This window comes from Lepisosteus oculatus, chromosome 4, assembly GCF_040954835.1.
Source record: "Lepisosteus oculatus isolate fLepOcu1 chromosome 4, fLepOcu1.hap2, whole genome shotgun sequence".
NCBI lineage: Eukaryota > Metazoa > Chordata > Actinopteri > Semionotiformes > Lepisosteidae > Lepisosteus > Lepisosteus oculatus.
Genome location: NC_090699.1, coordinates 29,661,541 through 29,679,924, shown reverse-complemented (window position 1 = coordinate 29,679,924; position 18,384 = coordinate 29,661,541). Strand labels below are relative to the sequence as shown.

General features: G+C 40.8%; 1 protein-coding gene across 6 annotated transcripts in view; it reads left to right on the top strand.

Annotated features, from left to right (window-relative positions):
- The window catches only part of LOC102683106 (arginyl-tRNA--protein transferase 1), a 98,252-nt gene that overhangs the window by 5,135 nt on the left and 74,733 nt on the right, over window positions 1–18,384 (top strand). For 2 of the 6 annotated variants that reach the window (XM_015346789.2, XM_015346788.2), the window contains exons 2-8: window positions 3,312–3,375; window positions 3,820–3,882; window positions 4,002–4,105; window positions 4,888–5,139; window positions 11,390–11,601; window positions 12,966–13,094; window positions 14,185–14,313. In XM_015346789.2, the coding sequence (XP_015202275.1) occupies window positions 3,312–3,375; window positions 3,820–3,882; window positions 4,002–4,105; window positions 4,888–5,139; window positions 11,390–11,601; window positions 12,966–13,094; window positions 14,185–14,313 (953 nt within the window). The remainder of the gene's footprint in view (window positions 1–3,311; window positions 3,376–3,819; window positions 3,883–4,001; window positions 4,106–4,887; window positions 5,140–11,389; window positions 11,602–12,965; window positions 13,095–14,184; window positions 14,314–18,384) is intronic. The other 4 variants (XM_015346792.2, XM_006630547.3, XM_015346790.2 and 1 more) reach the window with 3 other exon arrangements.

Genomic DNA, 18,384 nt, shown 5'->3' with positions numbered 1-18,384 from the left:
AACAAGTTAAAGTTTTGGCATCGTAAAAAAGAGATGTGTGTGAAGGATAAGTTTGGGGTCACAGGAAGCTCTTTAGGAATTTTAATATTAGTTGGTCCAATATTAAACAGTTCAGACCACTTTGAACTTTGCGTGATGTGGGGAGGCAGGTGGGTAGAATAAATATATGGCACTGCATTTATCATGCCTATAGTATGTGAGTCTAGAGCTCAGTACCTGACATTTAAAAGGAAACTTGTCTGGGTGGTAGGTGTGGATTGAAGGAAGTGATTGTAGTCTGATGGCTTCAATAGTGACACATAATACATTATGACTTAACAGTAAAAAGCTGCATAATAAAAAAAGCACAATCAGGTCTCATTATTTATGTGCTATATTTAAATGTTGTCAACAGTTTTAAGATTATATGTTGTTTTTCATAAGAATTTCAATTATGCTATACTTGAAACCATTAATAAACCACATCTGCAAAGAATAGCCTTTTACGATTTAGAGGACAAGCCTGTTTTTTTTAGGCCTGTACAGTGTACTGTCTTAATTGGCTAGAAATAGTGATTTGGTTTTCCGTCTTATTAGGGACAATCTGTGTAGATGCAGTTCCTAATCTTAAGTGATTTCTGCCTGGTAAATCCCTGTGTGTCCGGCATTACTTAATTATTTAATTATGAAGCCTAGTGTGAGGAACAGGCGAACTGAAGTCCAAACATGCACCCAGTAGTGCATTAAGGCAATGAAATGTGGACCACTCTCCCTTGCTGGCTCAGTTCTCAGCAGTTTCTCCTCTCTGTACTGTCTTTTCTTCCATTCTGGACCAGTGTCCCTCCATTCTTCTTCTCGTCTTCTCCTTTCATCCCTTCATACCTTTTTCTGACCGTCTCAATTCTAGTCTATAATCCTAATGGTCTACCCTCTGCGTACAATCCATTTGACAGTTCTCTACCCTTTCCTCTCTTCTCTTCATGGGGGGGACTTTTCTGCCTCTGTTACAGTATATCACAAAATGTTTATCACTGTCTGCCCACCAACCTTACCCCTCTTTCACATATTATTCCTTTAATGGAATGTCCCCATTATTTCCCAAACACTTAGACAAAAGGTGATCAGTCTATGTATGTGCACCATACTGTGAGGGAAATGAAGGTGGACCATATGTAACTCAAGTTCTTGGATTTATCAGTTATTTTTCTAAATTTCTGTCATTTAGCAGTTAACTTGAAACAACACATAACTTCTTAAACGTCGGTCTGTAGGCACTTTTACAGCATTTAAAAATCACAGTTTCTATCGGAGGTCATGATACATTTTTGAAAATCCCAACTCCTTCCTGAAAAAGGTTACAAGGGCCAGAATTTTTGGTTGATTGTTTCTCTGAATGTCCTCAGTGGTTGAGATGGTCTGATAAAGTGAGTCAAATGGGAATGGTCAGCAGACTCCTAGTATGTTGTTAGAGGTGCTTGCTGTTTTTTCTCAGTCACACTGTGGCACCTGCACACACAGTGGCTGGTAAGCTGCTGCACAGTGTGGTTGTGCGCAGTGTGGGCTTGAGGTCTGGTATCTTGCTGGTGGCGAGGGGGTGGTGTTGAACTTGTGGCCTGAGTTAATGTCGCCTCTCTGACTGTGGGAACAGGAAGACATTTGGTCAGACTCTGTCTACTACACAGAGATTTCTGTGCCTCTTATGAGCATCAGAGACAGGAGCCAGTCTGAAATCTTTAACTGTCAGGGCAGATTATACTCGATTCCCCTCTTTCTCTGATGAGTAGGTATTCGGGATTGATATCAGTTACCCTTTCACACTCAGCACTACCTTTGTCTCTTTGAGCAACAGTTTTATTTTTTATTAAGCTAAATCCCTTGAGCAAACAGTTCCGAGGAATGCAGTGGCTTTTACATCAGCAGCAGAATTTAAGATCAAAGTTCAAAGCAAATGTCAAGAGCAAAGCTTTTGTTCTGGTTTGTGTTTCCCTGTTTTTTCTGTTTTATGAGTTTGAAGTTTTAGTTGGGATTGTGCTTTGGAAAAGGAAAGGTTGGAGCAAATTTTGTACAAGAAGAAAACTTAACCGTATCTGAATATCAGTCTGATAATCCATACTAAAACTGGAATAAATAATTATTATTTAGATAGTGCTTTTCACCTGAAAGGATCCCCAAATGCTTTGCATATAGGAGGGAAACCACTTCATTCACTACTGAAAGGGGAACTGCAGTCCCAGCTCCTCGGACAAGTTATTAAATCTTGGTGACAAAATAAATTAATTGACAGCATCACAAAAGTTTGCAAATTCCGAATTAAACACAATCGTGAACTTTGTGAAAGTACTGGATCATCGCCATGTTGCTTCAAAGGCCCTGGTCTTGCCACGGGCGAGAACAAGAGTTCATGAGAATTGCAATATGTTGCGCCCTTCCTGCTTCCTAGTCACTGTAATGACTAATGTAATGTGATGTGCAAGTAAGTGCAGGTTGTGCAGCAGATATTTCACTGTAGAAAAGTTTCAACATGATTTGCATGCAGAGTTAACAAATAATAGTATTTGTTGGCAAAACTGTCTTGAAGTGGAGAGTAGTGTTTGCATTGGATTAAAAGAGATGTGTAGACAAGCCTGTTTGTTTACGGTGTTATAGGGCCGCATCACCTCACTGGAGGTTTTTTTGCCTCATTCTGAATATCAGGCAGTGATGGCAGTATGGCGCTGTGCAAACCTGGAAATCTTGTCTATTTTGTGATGGAAATTGGAGGTTTTACACGTTTCTGTGTACATTTTACTTTCTTTGTGGATTGAAATGCACTCATCAATGCCGATTCTTTCTAATCCCGAAATATAAAAAGAGCGTTGAAGTTCCCCTTAAAGTGCAGCAGCACCTAACTGGGTGACGCAGGGCTGCATTATTTAGCACTGGGGTAAACATCCATACTCTTACTTGCGAATAACAATCCTCTCAGGAGCTGTAGGTGAGGTAACACTTTGTTCCTCACCGCCCTCCGGTCACTACTCAAGGTTTCCTTTTAAAGATTCCCTGGCTCTTTAATATTGAAAACTTTGTAATTGTACCCTCTAGTGGTGTTATTTTTTATTGCGGCAGAGCTAAACAATAAAATAGTGGTACAGTGCAGAAAGAGCCTTTGGGAAATCTGAACTTCCTATTCATAAGTGCTTCAATATGTCTGAAAAGTGTCTGTTATTTTGTTTTATTTTTAGTAGTGTGAAGTATTAACGTATTGTTCTATTCTTTGGCATATATTTCCAGGCTACATGACTCGAACGGCCTCCTCTTATTTGTGGTAACTGTTCTGATGTGCTTTGTTTCAGGAATGTGGTCTCACACGATGACTGTACAGGACTACCAGGACCTGATCGACAGAGGCTGGAGAAGGTATAGCACTGTGCCCTGCACTGCATCCGTTTTGCTCAGACAGACACCTGGCAGAAGGTGTCAACGTTTTTCCCTTTTCAGTAGGACCTGCTTATAGCATTCCGTGGTTTTATGTGGGCTCAAAGAAAATACCCTGGTGAGATTTAAAATGCACATCAGTTATACATAGTTTCTATTTTTATTATTTTGTAACTGTTATATAGATTGCCTGCTTTTTCCATCCCTAAAATAAAATATGAATGATGTACAGAAGCAATGCTTAAGTGAGGAAAAATCCATTCTTTTTTCACACGTAAACTGTGTCTTATCTGACTTTTTTTACACTTGAGACCACATTCCCGAACATGGAGCATAAACACATTAATACTTCACAGTGCCAATGCATTTCACTCTCCTGCATCTGTCATCTGGGTTCCACACTTACATTGCTTTTTCTCTCCACAGGAGTGGGAAGTATGTTTACAAACCTATAATGAATAAGACCTGCTGTCCTCAGTATACTATAAGGTACTGTTTCTACATACAGTTTACATAAACGTTGTAGACCTAACTTCGTTTTTTAACCGTATCTGAACCTGAGAACCTGAATTATTTGAGTAAAGCCATTATCTCTGTTTTTGTTAAAGGTGCCATGCCCTACATTTTCAGCCCTCCAAAACCCACAAGAAGATCTTGAAGAAAATGAATAAATTCCTGTCCAAAGGTGAAATGCCTTCAAGAGAGTGCGATGGTGAGGGAATGAGCAGTTTAGCTCTGCATATTCAACATACTTTCATTCTTATAAAATTTGAAAGTTATAAATCTACATCTGTATGTAACTGGAGAAATTCATGCTGGATATCGTGTTTATTTTTGTGGTAGGTAGTTTGCCTGTTCATACCAAGAGGCACTCGAATACCAGTTTGATCGTGAGTGAATAGTAAAGCAGCTCCCTTTCGTGTTTCTTTTAGCCAGTCTTTCTGACAGTCGGCACTGGAGATACTATAAAAACTATTTCCAGTACAGCCATTGTGTTTGCATACCAGAAAAACTAGTAAAGTATTGGGGAAAAAAACAATAATTAGTGCATGGATTTAATTATAAAGTCAGTTCTTCTGTGCTCATTTGAGATGAGAGAGAGATCACTTTATTAGCCCTATACAATTTCTTGCATTAGGAATTTATCTTTTTCGCATACCCCAGCTTGCTCTCCATGATACACAGACAAACAGATAGGGAGAGAGAAGCCTGGGGTCAGAGCGCAGGGTCAGCCATTGTGCAGCGCCCCTGGAGCAGTTGGAGTTAAGGGCCTTGCTCTGGGGCCCAACGGAGTAGGATTCCTCTGCCGGCCGCGGGATTTGAACCGGCAGCCTTCCAGCCACAAGCGTAGATCCTTAGCCACAGAGCCAATGCTCCGCCCTTTTTTTTAATATGAGATTTGCTACAATTTTTCCAAATGCAACACTGAATAACGTATTAGAGAGGAGCTGAGAGGGACTTGATGTGGTAAAATGTCATGTTGCTGCTCTTCAGGTGAGCCAATGGAATCGCTCTGTGATGAGGAGGGGTCCCGAGAGACCCCAGTGGACTGCCTGGGAGAGGTCAGCGCGTCTGTCCAGGAACCGCTGGTGGTTGACCAAGAGACGCCATCACCGGAGGGCACCTCAAAAGTGTCCAAGTCTGAGCCGCTGCAAACAGGTGGCTCCGGCGAGCGGCCTCGGGAGAGGACAGAGCAGCCGGCCCCAGTGCCGGCACCCAGCTCCACCAGAGCAGGCCCCAAGCCAGGTGACACCTGCTAACGTCGGTTACTATCACTGAGCCCGAGTGACTGATTTAATGGTGTCAGAAGTTGATGGTACAGCATCAAAAACCTGTGGAGAAGAAGTGTCCAACCCTGGTCTTGGAGATTCACTGTCCACCATCTTATAGGTCACCCTTAAATAATCAGTTTGTAAAGATGCAGGACAAGTGAGGATTGATCAGTTTAGAAAGTTAATTTGTTGACTTAAGTCAGAAATGGTCAACCGTGGTCATTGAGAGCTACTAAATTTTCAGTCACTTAACTGACCAGATCACCAGATTCTGTGGTCAAGAGTTGATCCAAGTGTTAAGGGATTGATTATTTAAGGGTGAGCCATAAAACATGCTGAATTGTTTCTCTCCTGTACCAGGGTTGGCTATCCCTGCTGTGCAAAGCTGTCTTACACCATTCTGAGGATGCAGATGAAGTTTACAAACCACAATTTAAATTTAAATGTAAAATATCAACTTGTATATATGCCGATTACTGGTGTGGTTCAGCCAGAATAGAGTTATTATTTTCCATCCATCCATTGTCTAACTGCTTCATCCAGTTGGGGGTCCAACTTTTTAACTGCGTATTAAGTGGATCAGATAGAAATACAGGCTGATTAAGCCTGATACTTGAATGTATCCCCTGGCTTTGAAGGGCCAGAGCTGGCCACCTGAGCTCTGAAGCCTTAAAAAGGCTGGCTGGCTTCAGGAACCCCTTGTAGCCACGTTCCATTGCAGATCCCAGGGAAGACAGCAGGTGTCAGCAGAGGGCTACTGTGTTCTGCCTGCAGAGAGGGCTGTTGATGCTGAGAGGGCATCAGTGTCTCCAGTTGTTGATGTAGTCAGGGAGTTGGGGGGAAAGGGCACTCTGCCTCTCCCCCTCATCACTGACAGTGTACTGTCTGTACACAGATACTGGGACACTGTTACATACACAAATAGCAACTCCCTGAAACACAGGAAGTAATTGAAACACTGTGGAAACTAAGTGCGTCAGTGTTTGACAGAGCTGGCTTAACACTGTAGATCAGATAGGCATTTAGGAGTTTCTTTTTCGACCTTTCCTTTTTCTCTCGGATCCAGGGACGTAATTTCGACGTATAGTAAAGCAAAGCTGGGTGTGAAGACGTTTTCTTATTTTCTGGCAAGTCAGCTTTCAGTAGAGATTTAGAGTAAGTTAGAAGTGCCCCCTTAGTTGATCTTTTTCTTCATGTACCTATTTGTATTGTTTGTTTGTCCTTCTTCTTACAGTATGAAAGAAATCCTAAAAAAGGTTCTTAACAGACTTCTTGGATGTCTGCATCCACTGCTAGATAAATCATCTTTAAATCCTTAACTATCTAAAACCAATAGGACAGAGGTAACAGAAGGCTTTTCTGAGCCATGGACATTGATTAGAAAAAGAGGCCCATATAGCACTGACCTCAAGATACTGTAAATCTGTTGAAGTTTGTGGGAATAAGTCATCTCCTAATGTGTGAAGAAACAGAAAGTATCAGTGCAGTTTCTGAAAGAAAACAAGAAAACCTAATTTAACACGGTCTTCAACTGTTGTATCTTATCTGATGAAACACCTGGAGTTGTTTTTAAATAAGGGCTTGTTTCAACTTTAAACCAATCTGTCTCAATGAGGAATTCCCTGAGAGAGTATAGCAAACCAGAACTTTTGTGCTGGAGCATTGAGAACTGTGTATTATCTTAAATATGAGGGTGAATACTTGTAGTCCTTAACGTGCAATTAACAGATCCAAACTATACCTGCTGTTTCCTGGAGGTAATTGAGAAAGACAGAAAAAAAGAAGGTTGAAGCCAGAGGCAGAAATCTTTTTTTTTGTGGAGAGATTAGTATTTCACTTGTGCAATTTCCTGCAGTTCAAGGATGTTTTCAACAGAACTGAAGCACACACAGCTACTCGGACGGCTTCTTTCCTAGTATGTGTCGAGATCATAATGCAGAATTTATTGAAGAGGCTTTTGATTGCCAGAATGCATGCTTCCCCTTCTCGACAATGCCTGCAGGGGTTTCTGTCTCTGTGGACAAGTATAACAATCTTGAACCTTTGTGGTTTTGGTTTACCATTTTAATGCATGACATTATTTCTTTAAGATGAGAAACAACTGACAAATTGCTATCTTAGGACCTTCTTTAGTTACTTTCAATTTATTGGTTCTTGAAGATAAAAGGTTTTGTATTTTGGATCACAGTTAGATAGGTGACCCATGTAATGGATATGTTTTTCACTGTTTCCATGCCCTTTTGAAAGGGCATTCTTAGCTGCATCCCTGTCTTTACTTTCTCACTAGTGGAAAGTGCTCTCTGGGAGACAGTATGTTCAGAAGATTTTGTCCCAAAGCAGAGAGTTACAGTATGTCTGATCTTGCACAGACATGCTGAAATATATGTCTGTCTGCACAGTAAAAAGGTGTGCAGAAAGTGTTTAGCCTGGAAGCTATAGTAATGCAGACCAGTGTCTTTGATTTATGCCTTTGGAAAAACTTTTAAAGTGAAGGATCGTAACACAATGTTGGCAGCCTCCTAGGAGATGCAGTCCCTCTTTCCACTTTGCGAGCCCTTTGGTGGTGCAATGTGGTTTGACTCCTCAGTCTGGCTCCTGCCATGGTTGTGTATTGTTTGTTTAATGATTCCAGGAGTAACATTGAAATAGAAAGGTGGCATTCCTCTCCTGAGTGTAATTAAACACTGGGTTTCCAGTGATTTCCATTGCAGTGCTGCTGTCTCAGAACTTTGCAAGGTAGTCACAAAGGAAATCAAAACTTGCTAGCATTTCTTACCATTATTTGTTTAATTTTCAGTGCTTGTGTTCTGCCCTTTTTGTATGCATTTTAGAGTTTTACAAAGAGATGGATGTTTCTGTCCACTGACAGCGTTTGTGTATCACAGGTGCAAATTCATTTCCCTGGAAGACTTTGATTCTCTGACTTCAGGACAGAGATGTCCTTTTCTGATGGGATGAGAAGTTATTGTCTACCGTAAGACAACCCACACAAAGGGTTAACACTCTATGAACAGTGCATACATTTTGTGGACAAAGACAGAGCAAGTTCTGACAGATTGTGTTATAAAACTGATGTGACAATATGTAATACATTGTTTCAGTGGAAGCAATGTGGTTCTTGTATAAACAAGTGCATTAGAGAGCAATAAAGTTGTGCAAATGTTAACAAGATTACTGTTCTTTAAGCACAGGATGAGCTTATGCCTGAATGAAGTCATTTTTAAGTATCGCATGCGAACATTAAAAACAGTGAAAAAGAAAAAAAATATTTTTTGTTGTGTGTTTTTTCAGCATAAACATAAGAGCCATTTTAAGCTGTGTCATCAAAAATAGGTTTTAAGAGGGAAAAGAGAACGAAAGATATACAATCCAACATTAAAGAGACTAGTTATTTTTCGGAAGTTGTTTTGTAGTGGTGATTTGAGAGATGTTTGTTATTGTACTGAGAAGTCCACTTTCCCAGCCATGGTTTTGTTGCTCAATGCAGTGAGATTCCTGACTAATGAGTCCTGGTTACCTGTTTAGAATGTTTCACAATGCAGAGACCCAGACTGCCCCCTGATCCACACTGACAGGCATAGTGCTTTCTGTGAGGCTATGAATACACACTGAAGTTGAGCTTGCATGTGAGGTGCTTACAAAGTCACAGTTTTAATGATGATAGCTGTGTGCAAAGCAGTTTCAGAAAACTTTTCTGATGTGACTCAGCCTGTATATCTGGGCAGCATTTTGTCCATCCAATCTGTTCTTTCAGATTTTTTTTTAATGCCTAGAACCTTGTTTCTTTCATTGATAAATAAGATCATGAAATGCTGTATGTACTAATATACTGGAGTGGATTGTAAGAAGGGTATGTTGAGTAGCAGTGCTGTTAATTACAACACGATGATGCCCATGCATTTCTGACTGCTCTCTCTGTGAATGTGGTTGAACTTTGAGATATATGGAGTTTTCTACAGATGTAGGCTGCTGGAATCTTGGAGGAAACCGTGTCACTCTGCACTATTGGCATCTGTAGATCTCTATGTTATGTATTTGACATATTTATATCTTATTTACATCTCAGTCTGATCTCACTGCACAAATGGATCTTCCCCAAGCTCTCTGTACCTCTCTGCTGGTTGCTGTTGCTCTCCATCCAGCTGTACAGTCCAAGCACTCAGGTCACACATAATAGCCTGTTAGTGGTGCTGTCAGGAAGAAATGCAGGAAATAGCAGCCTTTTCCTTATTGCACCAAACAGGATGTAACCGTGTAAACTATTGACATTGGATGCCAGCACTTTGGGCCTGGAATGGGGCCAGCTCTGTGAAAGGGAGGAAATGTCTTTCTATATCTGGACTAAGGAATGTTAACTATAGTGTTCTGGCTATGCAAGCTGCCTTTTCTAGGCCAATATGCTGCAGGGATGCAGGCAGGAGCTGGACATTGATGGGCTTGCCCTGCTCTCTGGCTACAAAACACAGGCAATCCCAAAATGAATCTGGGAAATCTAAACTGGTTATTCATTCAGTATGTGTAGCCAGAACTGTTGAATATTCCTAAAGGCTGTAGAATTTGCTTTCTAATTGTTGATCATGAATTACAGCATTCTGTCAACACAACTAAAATAGTTTTGTAGAAATGGTTACGTTCTTCAACTGTGCTTCTATCCATTGCCTTTGACATCTCTGCATTTTGTGTAGGTATTCATGTCACATGAAACCTAAAGCATGTGGTGTGTTTTATGATAAAGTGTTGTTGTAAACAGCAGTTTTGGTTCGGGTTAAAGTACCTGAATTAATAGTAGTCTGTTATTGTGATGCAGATTTTGGTTCCTTATGATTTCATGATCATTTATGATATTATGTAGTGTATGTTAGGCATTATTATGTTTTGTCGTTGCCATTACAGAACTTTGGGGAAAAAATGTATTTGCTATTTGTAACCATAAGAATGTTCCTGGTCCAAATTATGGACTGGTGGTTGGAAAATATTATATTTTAGTGGTGTTCTGTAGCAGCCCCTGTCAGAGATGGTTAAATGCCAGAATCTCTCAGGGAGCAACCCTCTTTGGACAGACTTGTACAGGCTCCCCATCACTAGATTTGTTCAGATCAGTGTACAGATTGGTTCCTTTTTCTCTGGAAAAGCATTTGTTTTTGTTTCTAAGAATATGTGCTTGTGGTGGAAAGAAGAGCTTCCTTTTTTTAATACTTTGCTGTGGAGATGTTTCCACTGTGGTTGATGTACAGAAAGCAGATATGTGGGTATAGGATTATATACCAAGGTCCTTTTGATCCACGTTTTAAACCATATCCGCATGCAATTAAAGAGGCAGTTGAAACATAAGCTCGAAACACATCCTCTATGTTTGACTGTAAAATGATTTATTTAGAACGGCACAGCTGTACATTGTCAAATACCTAAAGTATATGCTGAGTTTTGGAATATATTTACATTGTGCAAGTCCAGGGCTTGCAGTGCAAGACTGTTGGCCTTTGTAAGTGAGTGCTCTTGTTGATGAGAGCAGGCAGTCAGTAACAGACAGATCCTGTGTCTTCAGCAGGGGGCTGCTCACCACAACCCCTTCTGTTGGGTTTGTTTGGAAGACGAGGTCATTAGCACACAATGGAATTTTTCAAAAGCACTGTAGAACCTTAATTTCTTTAAACAGGACTCTGTAGACAGAATTGAGAAGTGACTCATCCTTTCAAAATATTGGAAAACAAATGCCATTACATTCTGTTCTCCAAACAACCCAAGAGCCAAGGGTATTTAGCTCTCCTTACAGACTCCAGTCCAGTGGAGAGCAAGAATTATAGTGGTACATTAAATAAACCAGTCCTTCAGACGGTGACCTCCTATTGCTCTTTATTGAAATAGTTTGTGTTCCTTATTGTTGTTCTTTCCTTGGATACTTGTTATAATAAATATGACATACTCTTGTATTTTAAACTCCCGAAAAAGACATGCAGGGCGATCTGTGCACCAGATAAAAAATGCTTACAGTTTTAACAAAAGGGAGTGTAAAAGTGGAAAATCTAGTCCGTGGCAAGATGGGAAAAGAGAAATGTTTTTTTTTTTCTCTTAAAATGAGGTATGGAATATTCACTGAAGTTTATTTGGAGTTGGGGGAAGCAGAGTGAATTATACACTTGTGCAGTATTCATACCACTGGACAAGTAGCGTTATTTGGGCGTCGCTGCCATAATTAACCAGCTTGTGCTGCTCATCTCTCTCAGGGCTGGGAGTGGACCCCAACAGGCCTCCCTGCCGCAAGGCGAAGGAGCTGCGCAGGGAGCGGAGGCTGCAGAAGGAGCTGCAGAGACAGCAGGGGGGGTGTCCTGTGGACCACGGTCAGCATCTGCCACAGTCCCGGCAAAACAGTCAGCCCCGCACCCTGGAGGAACTCGTCACTGACTCCTTGCCCACAGATGCCACTCATCAGGTGGAGGTAAACCTGCCAGTCTCTCTCCGGGTCAGTTGGCTCACAAACACACATCCCATGTTGCTCCCTGTATTCTACAGTAGGTCTTGCCCAGACATGGAGCAACCCTGGGAAGACATTTTGAAGATCAGTTTCAAAGTCATGGTGAAATAATCTCGAGCACACGTTTGAAATGTCATACATAACAAAAATATGTTTATCCTCTTCAGGAAATGATTGTTAGCTCTTGTTTAAAAAGAAGCACGAAAATGTGGCTTGGTCATGTCCCTGCAGTGTGCACAGATGGTCTGCAGAGGGTAGTGTGGGCACAGAGACAACCTCAGTATGAGAGCAACATTATAGGTATAGCTCCCCACAATGCAGATGAATGTTTTACCATTTCAAAGGAATATACATTTCTTCCGGTTTCCATTATTAAATTATGACTTGTTTTCTGCACAGTTTAAATCGGGGGAAAAATCTGGTTTAGAGTAAAAACAATCCAGCAAATACAGCATTCATAACATGCAGCCCACATTAACTGTGAAATCAGTGTATTTAGATAAAACTAGATCTATTGTTTTCTCTTGTTTTTGGAATCAAGCAAAAGGCCTGTATTGGCCCTTTAACTTTGCAAATGTATTTTCTTGAAACTGGCTTCACTTTGAAGCATTAATTGCATTTAACTAGTTACAACTTCATAGACTGAATAATAAACACTGCATTAACATTAATAGGAAGAAAGAACAAAACTTTTGTTTTGCACATATAAAAAAGAAATATGAATGTAATATGAATACACAGCTTTATTCAACAGATAAAATAAGTTATAAGTAGTAAAGTAATAATTAATAGTTTCTTGACTTAATTTATACTTTAATAATATTAACATCACAATGTTCATTTGTAGTGGTGAATCTCTTCCAAGTACAGTAGGCGAACTTGATCAGAAATTCCAGCTTTGAAATTAAGCCCCAGAATCTGGGCAGTGGGATCCTGGAAACATATTTATATCTAAAATTGCCTGGAATTTCCCATTTGCTGTCACCCAGGCCAAATTCTGTGACGGAAGATTGCTCCTACTCCCATTCCCAAGAAAATATTTATTTTATCTGTTGCCCATCAATACTGCTGGAATTGCTCAAACCAAGCTGGGCCTCTACTTTTCTTGTTTTTTAAAACCACATCTTGGTGTTAATTGATCATCTTTAAAATTGACCTGAAACTTGTATCCAATGTTGCCATGAGAGATTCGAGAGGGGCCCAGTGGCAGTGGAAATCTGAAGCTCAGTCAAAAGTTTGCACCTTTTTTTTTTTTGAATGGATAAGTGTTTTCACATTGCATAGCGCTGACGGTAACAACCAGGTCTTTGTGTTAACTTCCCCTGAAGGTGAGGCTAGTGCGGTCCAACCCTCCCAGCTCCCAGTTCAAATCCACTTTCCAAGAGTCTTACCAAGTCTATAAACGCTACCAGATGGCCATCCACAAGGACCCACCTGACAAGCCATCTGAAAGCCAGGTCAGCCTGCTGTTATCGTAGCGGAGTGGGGGGGGAGGTGGAGTGATTAGGGCAGGGCTGACAGAGGAGGGGAGGGCTTGCAGTCCCTTCCCACTGTCTAATGACAAGCAGGTGAGTAATGCTATCTACTCCACCTCACTCCTGCTCTGGCCCTCCCTGCTTCTGAGGTTTATGAGGAAGATGGGGGAGCTCATTTACAGACAGACTAGAGTGGAGAGAGAGTGAGTGGTTTAATTAAAGCCAATAAAGCAGACATTCTGCAGGTGCAAAGCAGACTGGAATGACTTACAGCAGGTGCCACAGTCTGGCACATGATTTTCAGAGGTGGGTTTTCCTTTTCCACCCTGCACACGCCCCAGAGGGGGCCTGCATTGGTGCCATTTCCGCTAAAAGGTCTGTGTACTGTTAGCTCATTTCTAATGCACTCTCCTGCAGAACAGTGCATTCATCCCCATTCCGTTGTACGGAGGAGTGATCTCGCTCCTTGAGCCTGAACTCCAGGTAAATTCTCTGAGTCATGTACTAGAAAATTTTACTTAAATGCAGCAGATCTGGCCACATTGACATGACTGTGGAAAAGAATAGGTAATCACTTGCCAAATCTAAAAAGAATAACAGTCTACATAGTGCTGTAGGGTTGTTTGCTTTAGCATCGTCTCTACACTTGTGCTTGGCACTCATCCTGAAATGAGTAATAGCTTAAATCCCATATTTCATTATTTACTTGAAGTAACTGAATGAATGAAGTAACTTCGTTAATTGGAAAAGGCCTGTTTCATTGTGAGAACCAGGAATGCTCACCTGAGTCACCTGGGATGAAAGACAAAAACTCTTGTAGACTGGAAATCTGAGGACATTAAATCGAGGAATCTGTGCGCACGGTCGAAACTGTTCTGTGGTGCTCCAACTGTAGAAAGTGCATAGGTGTGTGGGGTGGAGAGACCTGCTGTAACTCAGTCCCTGTTAGGGCTCTGTCCTGGAGAGGGCGAGGGAGACCGAGCACTGGCTTCACCTCAGTGTGTAGCAGTTGGTTTGTGTGGATTGTTGTCTAAACCTCTTCAATATTGTTGACTCCCCCGCTGTCCTGAAGGTGAAGCTAGTGCCGGTCTGCTTTGATGACCCCGAGTTCACTGCGTCCTACAGCCAGTCTGCGGCCTTGTACGCCAGGTATCAGATGGCAGTGCACAAGGACGCACCCTCTGAATGTTCTGAGTCTGAGGTACAGTTCATTGCATGCATCATTAATCATCATTGCTTTTCTTACAAATAGCTTCAGAGCTTCTATTATTAATTTTAATTGTTTTTCTTCAGTTGATCTTTGTCATGTGTTCAAGGGATTCTCCATGTGCACGGAGTATTTGGCACAGCCTGCTCACCTCCACACTCACCTGTGGTCTATCCCACATAGTGAAAAACTGACAGTTGAAATGCTGCACCTTCTTATCAACCCCAGTGCATGATTCTGCAAGTGAAAGATGCTTAGCCTTGTTCTTGAAATAACATTGAGCTAATGAAGAAATCAAAGGACTAGTTAAGTCTGAAACCCTGCTGTGGAATAGATAGGTGTGGTGTTTAACTCCCCCTGTTTATAAAGTGACTAAATCAGAGCTGACATCACTGTGTTAGCTCCCTCCCAGAGTCTAAGCTGAAGATTCCCCTCACAGCTGCAGTATGCACAATAGTGATTAGGGCTAAAATCTGTAGATGTCCTGTGCCTGCCTCCAGTAAGCAAGTGAAATGCAGTCCAATTGTGCAAAGTGCACTATTGGAATTCAGTCTCCTGTTTACCAAAAGTCCAGAGTCTGTTCCTCTTTACCTGTGAGTAAATAACAAAGACTGGGTGACTTGAGAGACTTGGCAGGAGCTTTTACTTTTTGTTTCTGGTTGTGTGATCTCCAAACCCTTTAACTCTTTTCATAAGCTATGAAAACAATTAAAATACAGAGCCACAGACTCACGTGTACTCTGAAATTGTGAACCTGTCAAGTATTACGACAGTATGACAGTACCCTAGGGTGTCAACAGCGATGTAACAAGTTGTGGGTATGTTTGCGTGTGCTCTTACTTTGGTGAATTGGATTGAATTTTTTGGCTTTATACCCAATTAATTTGGAATTGTCAATGGTAAATGACTATCCCAAATAGCTGCAACTGCTATACCACTCAAGAGAGAATGAGAGATGTGATGTGTTCCATCATTATGCCCACCTGCAGAGCGACTTGTCCTTGACCATTCTTGAAGCACTATCTCACAGGAGACCAGTTCCATTCCTGCCCTGCTGGCATGTTCCATTGTGAGAACATATGAATGCTTATAAATAAGAGGAGGCTGTTCAGCCCGTCTAGCCCATTTAGTAGTTAGTAGCTAATTCATGTGAGGTTCTCATCCAGCTATTTCTTGAAAGGAGCCAGGGTATCATCTTCAGCAGCAAGGCAGGGTAGCTTGTTCTATATTCCCACAACCCTTTTGGCTAAAGAAGTGCCTCCTGTTCTTAGTTTTGAATGTGCTCCTGCATAGTTTCTACTTGTGTTCTCTGGTTTGTGTCTCAGTGCTAATTATGAAGTATACCACAGGGGTGATGTGTTAATGCCTTTTAGGATTATGAATACCTGAATTATGTCCCCATCATAGTCTTTTTATTTAGGCTAAAAGAACTGAATGTTTTAAGTCTTATCCATGTAGGTCATTTTTTTGTAACAGTGATTAGACAGCGTCCTAATTAAGGTCTTAATACTGCTATGTTTGTTATTATGTTATGATGGCATATTGACCGTGGTGTTATCTGTGTGGAGTTTGTATGTTCTCCCCTCACATGGGTTTCCTTTGCTACAAACAAATGTGTGTGCCCTGTGAAGGGTACTACATTGTACAATTACAACATAACACAAGCTTTATTTGGATTATGCACTTTTAACTATATAGACTAACTGTCTGTTTACCTTTTTTATTGCTTCCCCACATTGCCTGAAAGATGAAAATGATGTGTCTGCATAAACATCCAAGTCTTTTTTATAAGTAGCCTCTTCAAGCTCAGCATTTCCTATTATATATTTAAAATTTATATTTTTTTCTGCTTGCAACATCCTCTAGTTGTCTATGTTAACTATCATCTCCAGATCTTGGCTCTGTTCTGAATTTATTCTAAATCTTTTTCTATTTTTTTTTTACGCTTATACAGTGTTTACTGCGCCTGCTAAAATAAAGATCTTCGATGTAAGTTAGGATGACCGGTGGTCCTAATACAGATCTAAGAGGTACCCCCACTAATTATATCACCCCAACTGGAGCATTTACCCTTGACTGTAACCTGTTTTTTGTCAGTTATCCAGTGTTCTTTGTATATCTATTAGTTTAAAACCTACCACCTGAATCTTTTCTGCAAAACAAATCTCGAGGGACCAATGGTTGTCTTAAGTGCTTCTAGTGCCTACAAACTGCTTCTTCTGTGCAAAAATGATTGAATATGAAACTTTCTTTCCACAGCCTGTGGCATGCTGTTAGTTCCCTCTTTGGTAAATATCCGAGTGAAATATAAGTACGTTGACCTTGCTGTGATGTTGAAGTTTTCTGACACACCTTCAGTTTTTGCTGTTCTTTAGCTATTATAACTCTAAAAAATATAGTTTTCATCACGATATTCCTACCCCATCTCACACTCTTGGCCTTTGTAGTATCCTTTTTCACCTTTGCTTGCATTTCATTATACTTTTTATACCTTTTAAATGTATTTTTTTTGCTGAAGGCTTATATAGTGCTTTCTTTCTTTTTATATTCTTCTTGATTTATTTAGCATTTTGGACCACTGCTTGCCTGAATTATTTGTGGCATAATTCTGTTCTGTGCTTCAAAACGTATAGCCTTAAGCTGCTGCCACCCATATTTTACTGATTCCATATCTATCATAGTCTGCTTTTCTAAAACATGGAAACTTTGTTATGGACTTCACCTGTAAGGTTTTTAAAGTATTTTTCATTACTGTCATATTCTAAGGATCAAAGTTCCCCAGAGGTTCTCTGCACTGTTTCCCCATTCTATTGGTAGTATAAAAAGACAAAACAGCAGAGGTATGTGGTGAAAAAATGTGTTATCTGCCACTGTTTGAGGAATCTCACTCCTGGTTAGCTAGTGATGTGGCCAAACCTTGAACTGGAGACATCGAGTCATCTGTTTTGAGCAGGTGTAAAATCTGTGTCAAGGCTTTTTACTTTAGCGTGGTAAGACACTGTCCAATGGAGGTGCCCTAGTTTGATGAAATGTCAGAAGGCTGGGAATCACAGGAGGGCACTGTGTAGTCTCAGCCTTGCCTCTGCCAGTGACCAGTCATAGGGCAGCAGGGTCACCTCAGAGGTCAGGACTAGGCTCTCTTGCTGAGAACTAGTGACAGTGGGGGAAGGGTTTTCTTGGTGTGATAGTTTCAGAGTACCCATATCTGTTTACCTCTCTGTGAGTTTTATTGCTTGGAGTTTAGGGGGTGAAGGAATGCAGAGGTCTCTACCTTGACCCTGTGTTTTTGCTCAAAGCAATACTTAACAAAACAGTGCTTTGAGTTTCCTGAAAAGCACTCATAAATGAAATTGTATTATTATTGTAATATGAAATTGAATTGTTATATTTTTAAATTATAGAACCATTAATGTTTTTGTAAAGGAAATGTTCCTTAAACAGCCAGCCAGGACATACTTTATAATGTTGTACGTATTTTGAGTATGAGTACTGTATATGTTTGACTGCATCTGACTGATAACTGGGGAGGGCTCTTGCAAGTTTGCCATCAGTTTGTCTTTACAGCTCGTGAACGTCTGAAGCCAGCAAAGAGTTTGCTGATGAGACTTGCTATGTGCCTCTACTACAGGCAGACTAATCAGACCAGTAACTCTGCCAAACCCGATTACCAGACATTTGTTGCTTATTAATCATCTTGGAGAATAATGGGGAGTTTATGGGGGTAAAGTTTACTGGATTTTATGGTTCCAGAGTGAAAAGTAAAAGCACGTTGTAACTCTTGTTTGTTTCTTTTAAGGGTAGAAACGGTTTTGTTTTTGTATATTGCGAACAGACTTGCTTTCCGTTTAAAAAAGCTGTCCTTTTTCACAAGCCAACTGAGCAGGGGCTCAGATATCAGGATTTCAAACTAATTTCTTTCTCCCAGTAAGGGGCCGAAGGCTGCTTGTGGACAGAATGGCACCAGGACTTTGTGTGAGCGAGAGACCGCAGACAGGCTGAATGCCTTTGCCCGTCTCTTCTTACCTTAAGAACAATTTTATTTCTTTTCTTAATAGTAGGGATCGT